This window comes from Bufo bufo, chromosome 5 (genome assembly GCF_905171765.1).
Source record: "Bufo bufo chromosome 5, aBufBuf1.1, whole genome shotgun sequence".
Lineage (NCBI taxonomy): Eukaryota > Metazoa > Chordata > Amphibia > Anura > Bufonidae > Bufo > Bufo bufo.
The window spans coordinates 521057888-521073745 of record NC_053393.1 but is presented as its reverse complement, the minus strand read 5'-3'; the positions used below and the strand labels follow the sequence as shown (position 1 = coordinate 521073745).

The following is a 15858-nucleotide window of genomic DNA, read 5'->3' as shown; positions in this document are numbered from 1 at the left end:
TACTACGAACTGTGTACACGACTGCCCCCTGCTGCCTGGCAGCACCGATCTCTTACAGGGGACTGTGATCCGCACAATTAACCCCTCAGGTGCTGCACCTGAGGGGTTAATTGTGCATATCATAGCCCCCTATAAGAGATCAGGGGCTGCCAGGCAGCAGGGGGCAGACCCCCCTCACTCCCCAGTTTTAATTTCATTGGTGGCCAGTGCGCCCCGGCCCCCCCTCCCTCCCTCTATTGTATTATTTTCATTGGTGGCACAGTGTGCGGCCCCCCCCGGCCCACCCTCCCTCTATTGTATTATTTTCATTGGTGGCAGAGTGTGCGGCCCCCCCGGCCCCCCCTCCCTCTCTCTATTGTATTATTTTCATTGGTGGCACAGTGTGCGGCCCCCCCCCCGGCCCCCCCTCCCTCCCTCTATTGTATTATTTTCATTGGTGGCACAGTGTGCGGCCCCCCCCGGCCCCCCCCCCTCCCTCTATTGTATTATTTTCATTGGTGGCACAGTGTGCGGCCCCCCCTCCCTCCCTCTATTGTATTATTTTCATTGGTGGCACAGTGTGCGGCCCCCCCGGCCCCCCCTCCCTCCCTCTATTGTTTTATTTTCATTGGTGGCACAGTGTGCAGCCCCCCCTCCCTCCCTCTATTGTATTATTTTCATTGGTGGCACAGTGTGCGGCCCCACCCGGCCCCCCCTCCCTCCCTCTATTGTATTATTTTCATTGGTGGCACAGTGTGCGGCCCCACCCGGCCCCCCCTCCCTCCCTCTATTGTATTATTTTCATTGGTGGCACAGTGTGCGGCCCCCCCGGCCCCCCCTCCCTCCCTCTATTGTTTTATTTTCATTGGTGGCACAGTGTGCAGCCCCCCCTCCCTCCCTCTATTGTATTATTTTCATTGGTGGCACAGTGTGCGGCCCCACCCGGCCCCCCCTCCCTCCCTCTATTGTATTATTTTCATTGGTGGCACAGTGTGCGGCCTCCCCTTACTTAGCAATATTAGAAGCATCATACTTACCTGCTGCGCTATCTGTGACCGGCCGGGAGCTCCTCCTACTGGTAAGTGACAGATCATTAAGCAATGCGCCGCACAGACCTGTCACTTACCAGTAGGAGGAGCTTCCAGCCGGTCACAGACAGCGCAGCAGGTAAGTATGATGCTTCTAATATTGCTAAGTAACCATGGCAACCAGGACTGCAGTAGCGTCCTGGTTGCCATGGTTACCGATCGGAGCCCCAGCGATTAAACTGGGACTTCGACGGAACTCTCCGCTGCCACCAATTATCGGGGGGAGCGGGGAGGCCGCACACTGTGCCACCAATGAAAATAATACAATAGAGGGAGGGAGGGGGGCCGGGGGGGGCGCACACTGTGCCACCAATGAAAATAATACAATAGAGGGAGGGAGGGGGGGGGGGGGGGGGTCCGCACACTGTGCCACCAATGAAAATAATACAATAGAGGGAGGGAGGCGGGCCGGGGGGGGGGGCGCACACTGCGCCACCAATGAAAATAATACAATAGAGGGAGGGAGGGGGGCCGGGGGGCCGCACACTGTGCCACCAATGAAAATAATACAATAGAGGGAGGGAGGGGAGGCCGGGGGGGCCGCACACTGGCCACCAATGAAATTAATACAAAAGAGGGAGGGAGGGGGGCCGAGGGGGTCTGCCCCCTGCTGCCTGGCAGCTCCTGATCTCTTACAGGGGACTATGATACGCACAATTAACCCCCCTCAGGTGCGGCACCCGAGGGGTTAATTGTGCGGATCACAGCCCCCTGTAAGAGATCGGGTGCTGCCAGGCAGCAGGGGGCAGTCATGTACAAAGTTCTTAGTATATTCTAACTTGAAGCGTCCCCATCACCATGGGAACGCCTCTGTGTTAGAATATACTGTCGGATCTGAGTTTCACGATCTAACTCATATCCGACAGTATATTCTAACATAGAGGCGTTCCCATGGTGATGGGGACGCTTCAAGTTAAAATATAGCATCGGATTGGAGAAAACTCTGATCCGATGGTATAATAGGGACTCCTGACTTTACATTGAAAGTCAAGGGGGACGGATCCGTTTGAAATTGCACCATATTGTGTCAACGTCAAACGGATCCGTCCCCATTGACTTGTATTGTAATTCAGGACGGATCCGTTTGGCTCCGCACGGCCAGGTGGACACCAAAACGACTTTTTTTTCATGTCCGTGGATCATCCAAAAATCAAGGAAGACCCACGGACGAAAAACGGTCACGGATCACGGACCTACGGACCCCGTTTTTGCGGACCTTAAAAAAAAAACGGTCGTGTGCATGAGGCCTTAGACTGTTGCATCTACATTTACGCTGTCTACTAGGGTTAGTAAATCTGCCCCAATGTACTGCATTGTTTTTAGTAATTTTCCATTATTGTTATTTATTATATTTTTGGTGGGAGGGGGCTTTAAAGGATTTTGCTATTGTCAGAAAGTTGCCTTGAACCCCACAAAAATGATAGCAAATAATAAAAAATAAAAAAATAATAAAAATATACTTAAAATTGTAAATTTTGCTCCAGTCACCTGTCACCAGGTTCTACTGGTTTCAGTGTTCTGGTGATGGCGTTTCCGTGCTGACCACGGTGGCGTTTCTGGCTGAACAGATTAAGGGTTTAAAGTGTTAGACAGGATTAAAAAACTCTATCTGATTTCTGCAAAAAAAAATAGCGCCACACCTGTCAACAGGTTGTTTGTGGTATTGCAGCGCATCTCCATTTACGCCAACAGATCCAAGTTGCAATACCGGACACCACCCATGGACAGGGGAGGCGCTGTTTCTGGAAGGAAGCAACAATGTTTTTCTAATCCTGATTAACATTTGTGTTACTATTTGGGCGGTGTTCCTTACAGATGCACTCTAACATCTGATAATCCAGAATATTTGATACGGTTTAAAGGAATTTTACTGTATATACAGTAATGTGTTAAATTCAGCATTAATGAGGTGTGAGATTTATGGATTTTCAGGAATCATAGAAACTGACCTGTCGGGATCAGCTGGAACACAACCAGAAATCAAACACTTTCTCTTCACTTTTTAGGTCTCATAAAGTGGCGGTCCCACCATGAAATGTTATTTTAATATAATTCAGTTTGAAAACGTAACTTTTGTCATTTACTTTCTATTACAAAAAAATCTCCAGATGTGACTCTAATACATCACTATAATGGTTCCCCTGAGTAGTAATGTGTACGTCCACCTACTGTGGTGGTCAGACATGCTCAATTCCATCTTTCACCTGCCGCCAGCCATATCTACTGTTAGAAGCTGTGACAGTTACAGGAAGAGAGCTGCAGCAGAAAGGACACCCCCCCTATATGTGATAGGGAGAGAGATGCAGCAGAAAGGATATGCCCACCTGAGCTGTGTGAGAGAGAGAGCTGCAGAAGAAAGGACATGTAACCTGAGCTGTGATAGGGAGAGAGCTGCAACAGAAATGACACACCCCCTGAACTGCAATAGAGAGAGCTGCAGCAGAAAGGACACACACCCTAAGCTGTGCTAGAGAGAGAGCTGCAGCAGAAAGGACACACACCCTAAGCTGTGCTAGAGAGAGAGCTACAGCAGAATGGACCCCTTCCCCCTGAGCTGTGATAAGGAGAGAGCTGCAGCAGAAAGGACACATCACCTGAGCAGTGATAGTAAGAGAGCGGGAGCTATAAGGACACGCTCCCTGAGCTGTTCGCCTGAAGAAGATCTAGCAGAGCATTTGGAGCAATGAATGGGGAGATCTCCGGATCCATGTGAGGTACAGGGCTGGTTTTAGCTTTGTTAGAAAGGTATTGTCATGTACTATATGATGTCTGATTTTCATTTAACTGATTTATACCTGCTCTGCAAATTATCAGATGTTTTTTAAAGTTTTTTTTACCTGGAATGTGATGGTTTATTTCTGTTATTTATCATAATAAGACGTCTTCATATATCATTGTACAGTATCTGGGGGCAGAAGTGATGAGGAGCACTTTTTGTATATTTTTGCTTCTTGACACACGAGTGATCTCTAGACGTCTGACCTTTGCACCAAATTGTCTGAAGCGGATAGCAACAATTTAGAAAGTTTGAGAAACATCCAGATAACGCAGGGTGAAATCTGACGTTGGAGCAAAAGGGAAGGAAGCGGTGACAGAAGAGGATTATTATCCTAACATGCCGACCTTGAGGTGATCTGTCATACCATCCGCCATGTTTTTCCAGCAAAGAGCAACCATTAATCTTCCCAGAAAATGTGCATTTTATTAATGAGGCCGACACTGGGTGGACGCACCTTTGTGGTGAGGCCGGGGGTCAATAGAGCAGATAGATCTCCACTCTCTGGTCACTGGGGTCACTGTCACTAATCGGAAGATTTATTAGGGCGATCAGACTCCACCACTCCCACCAGTGTCAGAGGTGAGGGGTGTTCTGTAGGGAGAATCCATAGATCCTCCTGAAAAATGTTACCGTTTCCTTCAATACTATGAAGTGTGAAATCTGATAATCCAGAAAATGTGATAAAGTGCCTCATATTTTTGTACATACTGTAATATAGAAGTTTTGCAAAAAGCTGTTAGTAATTAAGACATTTTTAAAAAAAACATTTTTGTTTTGAATTATCTTCCTGAATGTTCTCAACCCTCGTAAGTGTTATAAACTTTTCTAAAAAGTTAAAAAATCCTGAATTCTGTATCTGACCATCAGGTCCAAAGAATGCCCGATGCAGCCATCTAAAGAGCCAAGCAAGGCCACACAAAGCTTACCGCCACCTCTTTACTATTAAAGGGGTATTCCCATGTGGGACATTTAGGTCATATGGATAAGATATGCCATTAATGTCGGATAGGTGCTGATCCCACCTCTGGAACCCATTCCATGAACAGAGAGCACACTGCGCATGCACAGCTTCCTCACCATTCACTGCTATGGGAATTGCGATAATAGGGTTAATCAAGCAAGTGCAGGCAGCTTTAAAGTCCAATATGGGTGAATGCAGGGTGGGACCCACGCCTATCCCAGGGATATGCCATAAATCTCCCAAATGGGAATGCCCCTTTAAGAAACAGACGTTTCCTGTAGTTAAAAAAAATGTCCCATAAAAGACAATTGTCACCGATCTACTCATAGTACCTCATTTAAGGGGTTGAATGAGAAAAACATGGCAGATTTGTGACAGAAACAGCGCTGCTCTTGTCCATAAGCTATTTCTGGTATTACAGTTTAGCTTAATTTAAGTGAATGGGTCTCAGCTGTAATACCAGACATAGCCTGTGGACAAGAGTGGCGCTGTTTCTGCATGTTTTTGTTATCATATGCAACCCCTTCACTTTCCACATAAACTGCAGACTCATAGTTAAAATCCTTAACCTCCAACATCCCAAAAGTGAAAGAAATTGGCACGGAATTAACATATACTGTATTGTGAAATTAAAGGGGTATCTATCCCAAGAATGAAGATCAGACATCATATAGTACATGACAATCTCTTTCTAACAAAGCTAGAACCAGCCCTGCACCTCACATGGATCCAGAGATCTCCCCATTCATTGTTCCAATTTGTCTGCTAGATATATTTAAAGCTGGCAGCTCAGGGGTATGTCCTTTGTCAGGATATGTGTCCTTTTTGATGAAGCTCTCTCCCTATCCCAGCTCAGGGGTGTGCCTTTTCTAATGCCGTTCTTTCCCTATCACAGCTCAGGGGTGTGTCTTTTCTGATGCCGTTCTCTCCCTATCACAGCTCAGGGGTGTGTCTTTTCTGATGCCATTCTCTCCCTATCACAGCTCAGGGGTGTGTCTTTTCTGCTGCAGCTCTCCCCCTATCACAGCTCAGGGGTGTGTCTTTTCTGATGCCATTCTCTCCCTATCACAGCTCAGGGGTGTGTCTTTTCTGATGCCGTTCTCTCCCTATCACAGCTTAGGGGTGTGTCTTTTCTGATGCCGTTCTCTCCCTATCACAGCTCAGGGGTGTGTCTTTTCTGCTGCAGCTCTCCCCCTATCACAGGTCAGGAGGTGTGTCCATTCTGCTGCAGCTCTCCCCCTATCACAGATCAGGAGGTGTGTCCATTCTGCTGCAGCTCTCCCCCTATCACAGATCAGGAGGTGTGTCCATTCTGCTGCAGCTCTCTCCCTTTAACTGTCAGCGCTTCTAATAGTAGATCCAGCTGGTGGTAGTTGAAGGATGGAACTGAGCATGTGCGACCACATCAGCGATGTTACTGAGGTGGACAGAGAAATAGGGAAAAGAACATACAGATAGATTTTATTGAATAACTCAGTAGCTATAATACATTTTTAATTATATGTAATTATAAAAGTATTCAGATCCAGGTGATGGTTTGAAAAATGTAGAAAATTTTCATGGCACAACCGCTTTAAGGTTACATTCACAAGTGACGTATATGCAGCGAGCCCTGGACGAGCCGCTGCAGAGGATGGGAGTGGCAGTGGCCCTGATGAGATGTTGTGTCACAGCGTACTCGCTCAGGCCGTTATTTCCTGGGGATTGGTGGAGTGGAAATGTAGTTTTGAAGAATAAGGTCAGAAGTAAAAGTAGAACAGTCTAATTTACTAAGTGAACAGTATAACTTCAGGTACATTCATTAGCAGCAATTTCGAAGTGCAATTAATTTCTGGCACCTGTAAGGATTATGGAGGCAGGTTGAATGGCTGCAATTTAGCACTTGTATTGTATCCTGGGTGATGGGTGTCTTAGCCATAGTCCCTCACCTGACAGCAGTCTCTGAAATGCAGTTTTTCAGCTGTTCACTCTGCTGTCTGGTTTCTCAAGGATTTACCTGAGGCTTTCTTCAGTTGTTCTCTCTGGAGAATCCTTCTTCGGAGCAGGAGCTCTACAGTGCGCTTCCTCTCCTCACTGCAAATTATAGATCTGCAAAAGACGGGTACCGGCCGTGTACATTCTGCATTTTGTGGTCCTATGATAGAAATGCCTATTCTTGTCCACAATTGCGGACAAGCATAGGACATGCTCTATTTTTTTTTAATAGGACATGTCCTATCTTTTGCTGTATCTTGCGGATTCAAGTCAAAGGGTCCGCCCAGCAGCACGGAGTTCACAATGCCGTGTATTGTGGACCTGCTGTTTACAGTCCGCAACACGGGCACGGCGTCCATATAGTCGTGGTAATAAGCCCTAAACGCGATCTGTTAGATTACAAAACCAGAAAAGCGTCGGCGGAGGGGCTGACGCTCTTAAATAACATTATGATGGAAATGATAAGAAAGCAGAAATATTCCGACACGGGCGGATTGCGATCAAGTCACATGACCGCCGCCCGCTGGCTCCATTTAATGAGATGATCTGTGCCGTTCAATGAGGAATTGATTATCTCGGACTGAGCGATTTGAAAGCGTTTATTTAAAGATTGCTAAGTCATTTACATGAACGATCAATGAGTTTTATTTCCGGCCTTGGCTTGGAAAGTCTCCGTCTTGTGGTTTTTCTGACCTCGTTAGTACAAGCCGTTCAGTGCCTCCTAGTCAGAGACGCAGAAACTACAACCGCTTTTTAACATCATTTTAACATTGGAATCTACATATAATATCAACTCATTTAGATTGTCATCTCCTATGCTCCAGTCACATCCCAGTCTGCAGCAAATTAAGGATTGAGGAGTGTTCTTCTACATTAGACTTCTATATAATGCTCGGTCTAGGCAGTGCGTCTATAGGACAGTTCATCATCAAGGCAAAGTACCGGCCCAAGCAACTGCTGGTAATTGTGAGGTCACATAATCCGAAAGCTAATGGGGAAACCAATTAGGCTTTGGCTGTGACTGGAGTAAGAGGCACGATATAACATTCAGATGTGAACCAAACATTTGGGCTGACATTAATACAATATAGTGATTTCACCTCTACTATCAGACTGCACTTTTTAAGTTTTTTTCAGTATATTACATTGATGGTCTATCATAGGATAGACCATCAATGTAACAGTAGACAGTAGGATGGGTTGGGGTCCCACCCCTGAGACTGGTACAACCAGCAGGACAAAAGAGCAGCAGCCGTGTCGGGTACTGGAGCTGGACTATGCACAGCCCCATTGACTTGAATGGGCTGATCTGTAGCACTAAGCCATCCCTGTATTTCAGTGTTGTGCCTGGCACTGCATTAAAGGGCCTACATTGCTCGGGGTGGGACCCTCACAAGGATGCTCAACCTGCGGCCCTCCAGCTGTTGCAAAACTACAACACCCAGCATGCCCTAATAGCTGTAGGTTACCCAGGCATGCTGGGAATTGCAGTTTTGCAACAGCTGGAGGGCCGCAGGTAGGGCATCCCTGTCTATGCTAACATTAGGCAATGACTCAATTGACTGATTTGATTCAACACCTCAAGATATCCAAATCTTAAAGTGGGTAAACCATGATTCACATGAAACTGAACATCAGACATCATATAGTACATGACAATCTCTTTCTAAGGCCTCATGCACACGACTGGTTTTTTTTTCCGTTTACGGGCCGTTTTTTGCATTTCGTATACGGTCCGTATACGGAACCATTCATTTCAATGGGTCCGCAAAAAAAAACTAAATGTACTCCGTATGCGTTCCATTTCCGTATTTCCGTTCTGTTGAAAGATAGAACATGTCCTATTATTGCCCGCAAATCACGTTCCGTGGCTCCATTCAAGTCAATGGGTCCGCAAAAAAAGGAACACATACGGAAATGCATCTGTATGTCTTCCGTATCCGTTCCATTTTTGCGGAACCATCTATTGAAAATGTTATGCCCAGTCCAATTTTTTCTATGTAATTACTGTATACTGTATACGTCATACGGAAAAACGGAACGGAAACACAACGGAAACAAAAAAACGGAACAACGGATCCGTGACAAACGGACCGCAAAACACTGAAAAAGCCATAGGGTCGTGTGCAATAGGCCTAACAAATCTAGAACCAGCCCTGTACCTCCCATGGATCCAGAGATCTTTCCAGTCATTGCTCTGCTAGGTTTCAGGCTGACGGCTCAGGGTGTGTCCTTTTCTTTTTGTTGCAGCTCTATCTCTGTAAGGCCTCATGCACACGAACGTATTTTCTTTCCGTGTCCGTTCCGTTTTTTTTGCGGACCGTATACAGAACCATTCATTTCAATGGGTCTGCAAAAAAAAACGGAAGTTACTCCGTGTGCATTCCGTTTCCATGTGTCCGTATTTCCGTTCAGCAAAAAAATAGAACATGTCCTATTATTGTCCGCATTACTGACAAGGATAGGAATGTTCTATTAGGGGCCAGCTGTTTCATTCCGCAAAATACGGAATGCACACGGGCGTCATCCGTATTTTCTGCGGGTTCTTTTTTTTTGCAGACCGTAAAATACATATGGTCGTGTGCATGAGGCCTAACTGCCATAGCTCCTAGCAGTAGATATGGGTGTCTGGTGGCAGTTCAAGGATGGAAATGAGCGTATCCAACCACCTCAGCAAGGTAGAGAGAGAAGTAGGAAAAATAGCAAACAGCAGGTGGCGCTATACAGATACATTTCATTGAATAATTCAGTGGCTATACTAAACTTTTAATTACATGCAGTTACAAAAGTATTTAGATCCAGGTGCTGGTTTGAAAAATGCTGAATATTTTCCATGGAATAACCCCATGCAGCCCCTTGAATATGTACAACAAGATAAACTCTCTAGAGATACAAAACAAGCCGAGTCACAATACCTTTATTCAACCCTGCTGAATTTTTTTCTTTTGTCTTCCAGTTCTAACAAGGACAATCCTAACAGTAACTTTGTCAGTCTAGAAATTTTCATCACTGCTGTGGCCCAGGTGGAGATCAGAGGGTGAGTATCATTGATTGTTATTAAGTACATTTTTTTAAAACTTTTCTCTGTATATAAAATAATGTATCCATAACTTTTGATTCTTAAACCTCCGAAGGTGTTGGATGGGCTTAAAGGGGGCTGTGCATACCTGATATTGTAGGGTCAGTAGATGAAGATAAGTGATATGACCCCCTCCCTTTAGGCACTGCATCTTGTAGAAGAAAACAATTTGAGCCCAGAGGTTTTCAAGTTGTCTGAAGAAGCAAATCCTCTTCCAAAAAATGTTAAAATGATGTAACGCAATATGAATTTGAAAGATCTGAGAATGAATAGGCTTACGCAGGCTAAGTGAATAAATAGATTTACTAACACAAATCACATAGTGAATAATAAAAAGTAACTAGACATCACTGGTCTAAATAGGCAACATGCAGTATGGGGTGGCACTCCGGTCGCCATGTCGTAGCACATGGACGACACCCTAGGGTGTACAAGAAATAGGGCAAATCAATACTTACATCCTAAAAAGAATGAGGTCTTCAATGGAGTGCCCTGAGTGCATGTGTGTGTAGCCCCTCCTGAAGTGTGCAGCACGCGTGTCTCTGAGATCACTCCGGAATGTGGTCAGCACGATGGGGGAGGGGTACTACATTACAAAGCACATCATACAGAATGGTAATAATAAAAGGGAACAGAATTAAAGGGACGGAACCAATCAGTACTTGCAAAATACCCTTACAATACAAATGATTAAAGAATTTTAAATTGAGAAATTCTAGTACTCACATTGTCGTCTTCACCAAGGAGTTGCTCTTGTAGGAAATCATATCACTTCTACTGAATCATCATTTCTACTTGTGATTATGCTGGATATTGATAAATGTATAGCTCCTCTACTCCCTCTTGTAGAGATCTCTAGGCCGGCTTTATTTGTGTTGTGAGACAACCCGCTTATATGAATATGATATGTGTGTGCAACAAGGAGGGGCTTGTATTCTCTGCTTAAATGGGTTATCTAAGACTTAAAAAGACCTCAGAGAGTGCCCGTCCCACAGTGGAGTTAATACTTGCCTGGTCACTGCCTCTGGTTTCCAACTCCATTGCTTCCCGTCCGTCTCTGCAGCTCAACGATGCTCTGGCATCCACATCCTGTTGAGGGGAACCTCATGACCACTGCAGCCAGTCACTGGACGCAGCTGTAACCTGTCACCCATGCGTCTCGTCACTGGGTCAGGTGGCATCCATCAATAGGATGTTGATGCCAGAGCATCGCGGAGCTGCAGAGTGGGGACCAGGTAAGTATGAACCCCACCGCAGGTCAGCCACTCTATTAGGTCTTGGACAACCCTTTTAATTCCAGATCATCCTTCGATAGCCACAAAATGTAAGGTAACACCTACATTATTTCTAGCATACAGTCAGTATGACACCCCCCCCTTTTTGTCAATTAGAACCCCGGTGTCTATTTTTGCTGTTAACTGTTTCATTAAAGAGGTTGCCCGGGTATAACAGAAGAATGGAAGGGGACCTGCATGAAAAACATGACACAACCAAGTACCAGTAGATGTCCACTAAATATTCCGCAGCATCTTAAAGATGTAAATCCAATAATGGTATTTGAAAACAACAATAAAAGTTAGTTTTGCCTCATGGTCCAAAGTTTTGGGGTGATTTTTGACCCCATGGCCATACTTATACCTTATATTTATTACTTGCATGAGTCCATAGTGTGCTGTCCGAAAGTATTCTCTAAGGGCTGGTGCATAGGGCCATATTCCACATCCATGTTGTACAGATCCTAATATGGCACCCATAGTCTGCTATGAGCCAGTACTGTGCACCCATGTGGCTCTGAATTTATACCAAGGTTTTCCAGCACACGCTATGTTATGGAGGGAAAGTAATGATTCTAGGGGAGAATATGTTGCTTCATAGAAGCAACATTTTGCAGACCACAGTGTGCACATTGGTTCATACTAAGGACCCTTAGTGTGCCATCATACTGTAGGGGTCATTTACTAACTGATATATGCCAGTTTTCTGGCGTATATCCGTTACAAATGACAGCGCAAAGGTTATTTATGCTGCAATCCGCGACTCTTCCGTGCTCTAAAAAAGGGTGTGTGGCCTGAGCGCGGTTTCATTTATCATTTTCTACGCTTGCCCTTTAGGTGTACAGAATGGTCTAAATTTAAGCCACCAAGGAAGCGGTCTTACATTTAGAGCGGCGGTGGATGCGCCAAAGTTATGTAGAGGCCGGCGCCTCTACGTCATATCCACCGCCAGCGCATGAGGTCTAAAACGCCGGTCATAATAAATGACCCCGTGTGTTCCTGGACTGTAATAGTCGCCATCTAAAATGGTAAATGTACATTTCCATATAAACATCCGTTTTTAAAGGGACGAACCATCCATCCAATGCATCTAAAAGGGAGAAAGCAGAAACTTTTCCAAATAATCTTAATTTCAAAACAATATATCATTTTGTGTCTATAGTAGCTATGCAGACTTCTGTGTCTCTATGGTAACAGACTACAAACGAACGTTGTTACTAATGTTCTTATTAACCAAACGACATTAGTAAGATGCAGGGAAAAAATGGACAGGAATGTGATAGTAGAATCAGACTACACATGGTTTATGTGTAGTCTGTTACCATGGAGACACATAGCTCTTCCTAGGAGCTGTAGACACAATATTTTTTTTTTCTTTTCAAGACTCTTCTTAGGGTTGATTAAGTTTTCATCTTAAATACACTGGAACAATAAGATAAATGGTTGTGAAGGTAGACATAATAATGAAGAGAGTGGATGACATGACCCTCGCTATACAACCTAGTATGTATCCAATTTTTTACTGTTGAAAATTTAACAAGACCAATAAAGGAGCCGATCCTTTAAAAACTGAACTTAATAAGGTTTGCCTACAGTCATCCTATAGGTCGGGGGGGATTTCAGTCTCCGTCTCGTTTGATAGCATATCCAGGCCGCTGGAATCTGCCTCGTCTGCTTTTTGCCTTTCTCAGCCTGGGACTTTGGTGACTTCCAGGAATGTGTAGAAAATCCAGACAGCATGGGCTGACATCACTTACAGTAAAATGAAACAGGTTCTTTGTTCCCTCGAGGAGGATAAAATTGGAGACTTCTTCAGCTAGAAAGAGGAGACCAATGGAGAAATGAATGCACTTAAAAAGAATCCAATAGTTGGCTACAAAGAACTGGACATCTTGGTGAAATACTCTCTTACTAATATGGCTTCCAATGCAAGCTCAGAAGATCTCCGCTCACATACACTGTATTGTAAAGAGATTACAGTCAAGGACATAAGCCGAGACATACTGTGCCAGGAATAGTTAGATATACTGTATTCCCTCATTTTTTGTTTTCCCCCCCGACCAGGTTCTGGTCTTCTGGTTAGTGTAGTGGCATCAGCCAGGAAGTCGCGGGAGGAAACAAGTGATTAGGGATAACCAGCTACAGTTGTGTAAACTGTGGGATAAAGAGGGTTTCTCAAGGTTTTGCAAATGGACAGCAATTTTGCTAATGGAATCCTTGAAGTCCAGCGTCCATCTTTGAATTTTTTGCAGGGTTACCCCAATTTATCTTCAGTGATTACACGAATTGGTAATCTGTCTCTTGTCTCTACATCAGATGGGACAGGAGACACATTAATATACTCCCTGGAACATATGTTTTTGAAAAGTTGTAATTAATAGGATCAGTTATTATTATTTAGCCGTTTCCCTCTCTTGCTCCGATGAGGACTAAAAGCCTGAAAACTGCTGGAATTAAATGGAATTAGGCCCCATTCACATGACAGTATTTTTGGTCCGCATCCGATCCACATTTATTGCAGATTGAATGCGGACCCATTCATTTCAATGGGTCCGGAAAAATGCAGGCAACACTCCGTGTGCTGTTGTCCGCGTCCGTATGTCCATTTCATAGTCCAGCATTGTCCGTTTTGAGGTCAAGCATAGGCATTGTTACAACGGATCCGCAATAAAAACAGATGCATCACGGACATCACATGGGCGTTATCCATACCTTTTTTTGCGGACCGCAAAATACACGCACTCGTGTGAATGCTCCCATAAAGAATTTTCTGGTTTTAAGTAAATAAAGCTTAGAGGTCGTGTCATCTCAATCGTTGGTGGCTTTTCGCTAGGATGTGCCACCAATGTTAGATAGGTGCGGGACCTGCCCCTATCTTTAGAATGGAAGGAGAGTGGTCCGCACATGTGCAGCGTGCTCTTCATTCACTTCTATGGGAGTTCCAAAAATATTTTCAGAAGTCCCATAGCGACCACCACTCCTTTCACCTCTGTTTTCAGGACTCTTTAAAGGGGTGATCCCATGATTAATATTAAAAATGAAAATCGGACATCATATCGTACATGACAATCTCTTTCTAACAAAGCTAGATCCAGCCCTGTACCTCACATGGATCGAGAGATCTCCCCATTCTTTAATCTGCTAGATTTATATCAAGCTGGGATCTCAAGGGGAGTGTCTTTTCTGCTGCAGCTCAGGGGGTGTGTCCATGCTCTCCCTATCACAGCTCAGGGGGCGTGTCTCAGCTCTCCCTATCACAGCTCAGGAGGCAGTTGAAGGATCAAACTGAGCATGTGCGGCCATCTCAGTGAGCAGGACAAAGAAATAAGAAAAAAGCAAACAGCAGGTGGCGCTATACTGATACATTTTATTGAATAGGTCAGTGGCTATACAACATTTTTAATTACATGGAATTACAAAAGTATTTAGATCCAGGTGCTGGTTTGAAAAATGTAGAATACTGGTATTTTTCGTGGGGCAACCCCTTTAAAGAAATTGAAGTAAGGAGAACATGACAGTATAGTTGAGTGATACTGAGTTACATTGGTTTCTCCCCCATGCTCGGCAGCCTATTTACACCTAACAATAATATTAATAATTTTTTATTCTTACAGAGTTTCTCATCCCCCTCAGATCGTCCTGCCCATTCCTAACTGGCAACCTAAGGAAAAACCAGCTGAAGAAGTGGAAATAGGACCCTTAGTTCAACACATCTATGAGGTATACATAAGGGAATGTACACTTTTGCTACAACGTTTTTTACATTGTTCCAATGCCTATAAAATTATATTCTTCTCATTTTGTGTATACAGCTCCTATGCAGATCTAAGTGTTACCATGGTCACAGACTACAGACAAGCCTTGTGTAGTCTCCACTTCCTTTGGCTCCTCTCCCTTCTAATTTAGTAGGACTACACCACACACAGAGTCTGTTTGTAGTCTGTAACCATGGAGACACATTGGTCTGAATAGGAACTTTATACACAAAATGCTACAATATTTTTAACTCACAATTTTTCCTTTTTTAAATTTGATGCATGAACTATACAAAGTATGGTTATACCCTTTAGGCCGCATGCACACGACCGTGGTGTGTTTTGCGGTCCGCAAATCGGATGGCAATTTGCGGAACGGCACGGACAGTCTTGACACTTTTTATGAAGGATTCTCAGTCTCTGTTTCCATCAGAGAGGCGGTCATTCAGATATAACTGAAATCAGAGAGTTCTACCACAGTCCTGGAATATTTTCACTGTAAGGACATTTTTGTAATGAATGAACTTTTTTTTTCCTGTTTTTGTTTTAAGCTGCATAATATTGGACCAAGTGCGGTTGGTGAAACACACCTCACGGTGGAATGGCCTGCACAGAATAGAGAGGAGTTCCTCCTTTATATATTTCACATTGAGACTGAGGGACCCATACATTGCTACCCAACCAGCGCAATTAACACGTTAAAAATTAAGGTATGTTATACGGGCTCATTCATTGCATGTAAAGCTTAAAGGGGTCGTCTCTCACTTCAGCAAATAGTACTTATCATGTAGAGAAAGTTAATACAAGGCACTTACTAATGTATTGTGATTACCCATATTGCTGGCGGGATTTATTTTTCCATCACATTATACACTGCTCGTTTCCATGATTACGACCACCCTGCAATCCATCAGTTGTGGTCGTGCTTGCACGCCATAGGAAAAACTGCCAGCCTCTTTGGTGGGCAGG

At 44.4% G+C, this 15858-nt stretch overlaps 1 protein-coding gene across 2 annotated transcripts in view; it reads left to right on the top strand.

The window, feature by feature from the left end:
* The window catches only part of ITGA8 (integrin subunit alpha 8), a 167424-nt gene that overhangs the window by 118828 nt on the left and 32738 nt on the right, over positions 1 to 15858 (top strand). For both annotated transcript variants that reach the window (XM_040434555.1, XM_040434556.1), the window contains exons 23-25: positions 9738 to 9818; positions 14749 to 14854; positions 15441 to 15599. In XM_040434555.1, the coding sequence (XP_040290489.1) occupies positions 9738 to 9818; positions 14749 to 14854; positions 15441 to 15599 (346 nt within the window). The remainder of the gene's footprint in view (positions 1 to 9737; positions 9819 to 14748; positions 14855 to 15440; positions 15600 to 15858) is intronic.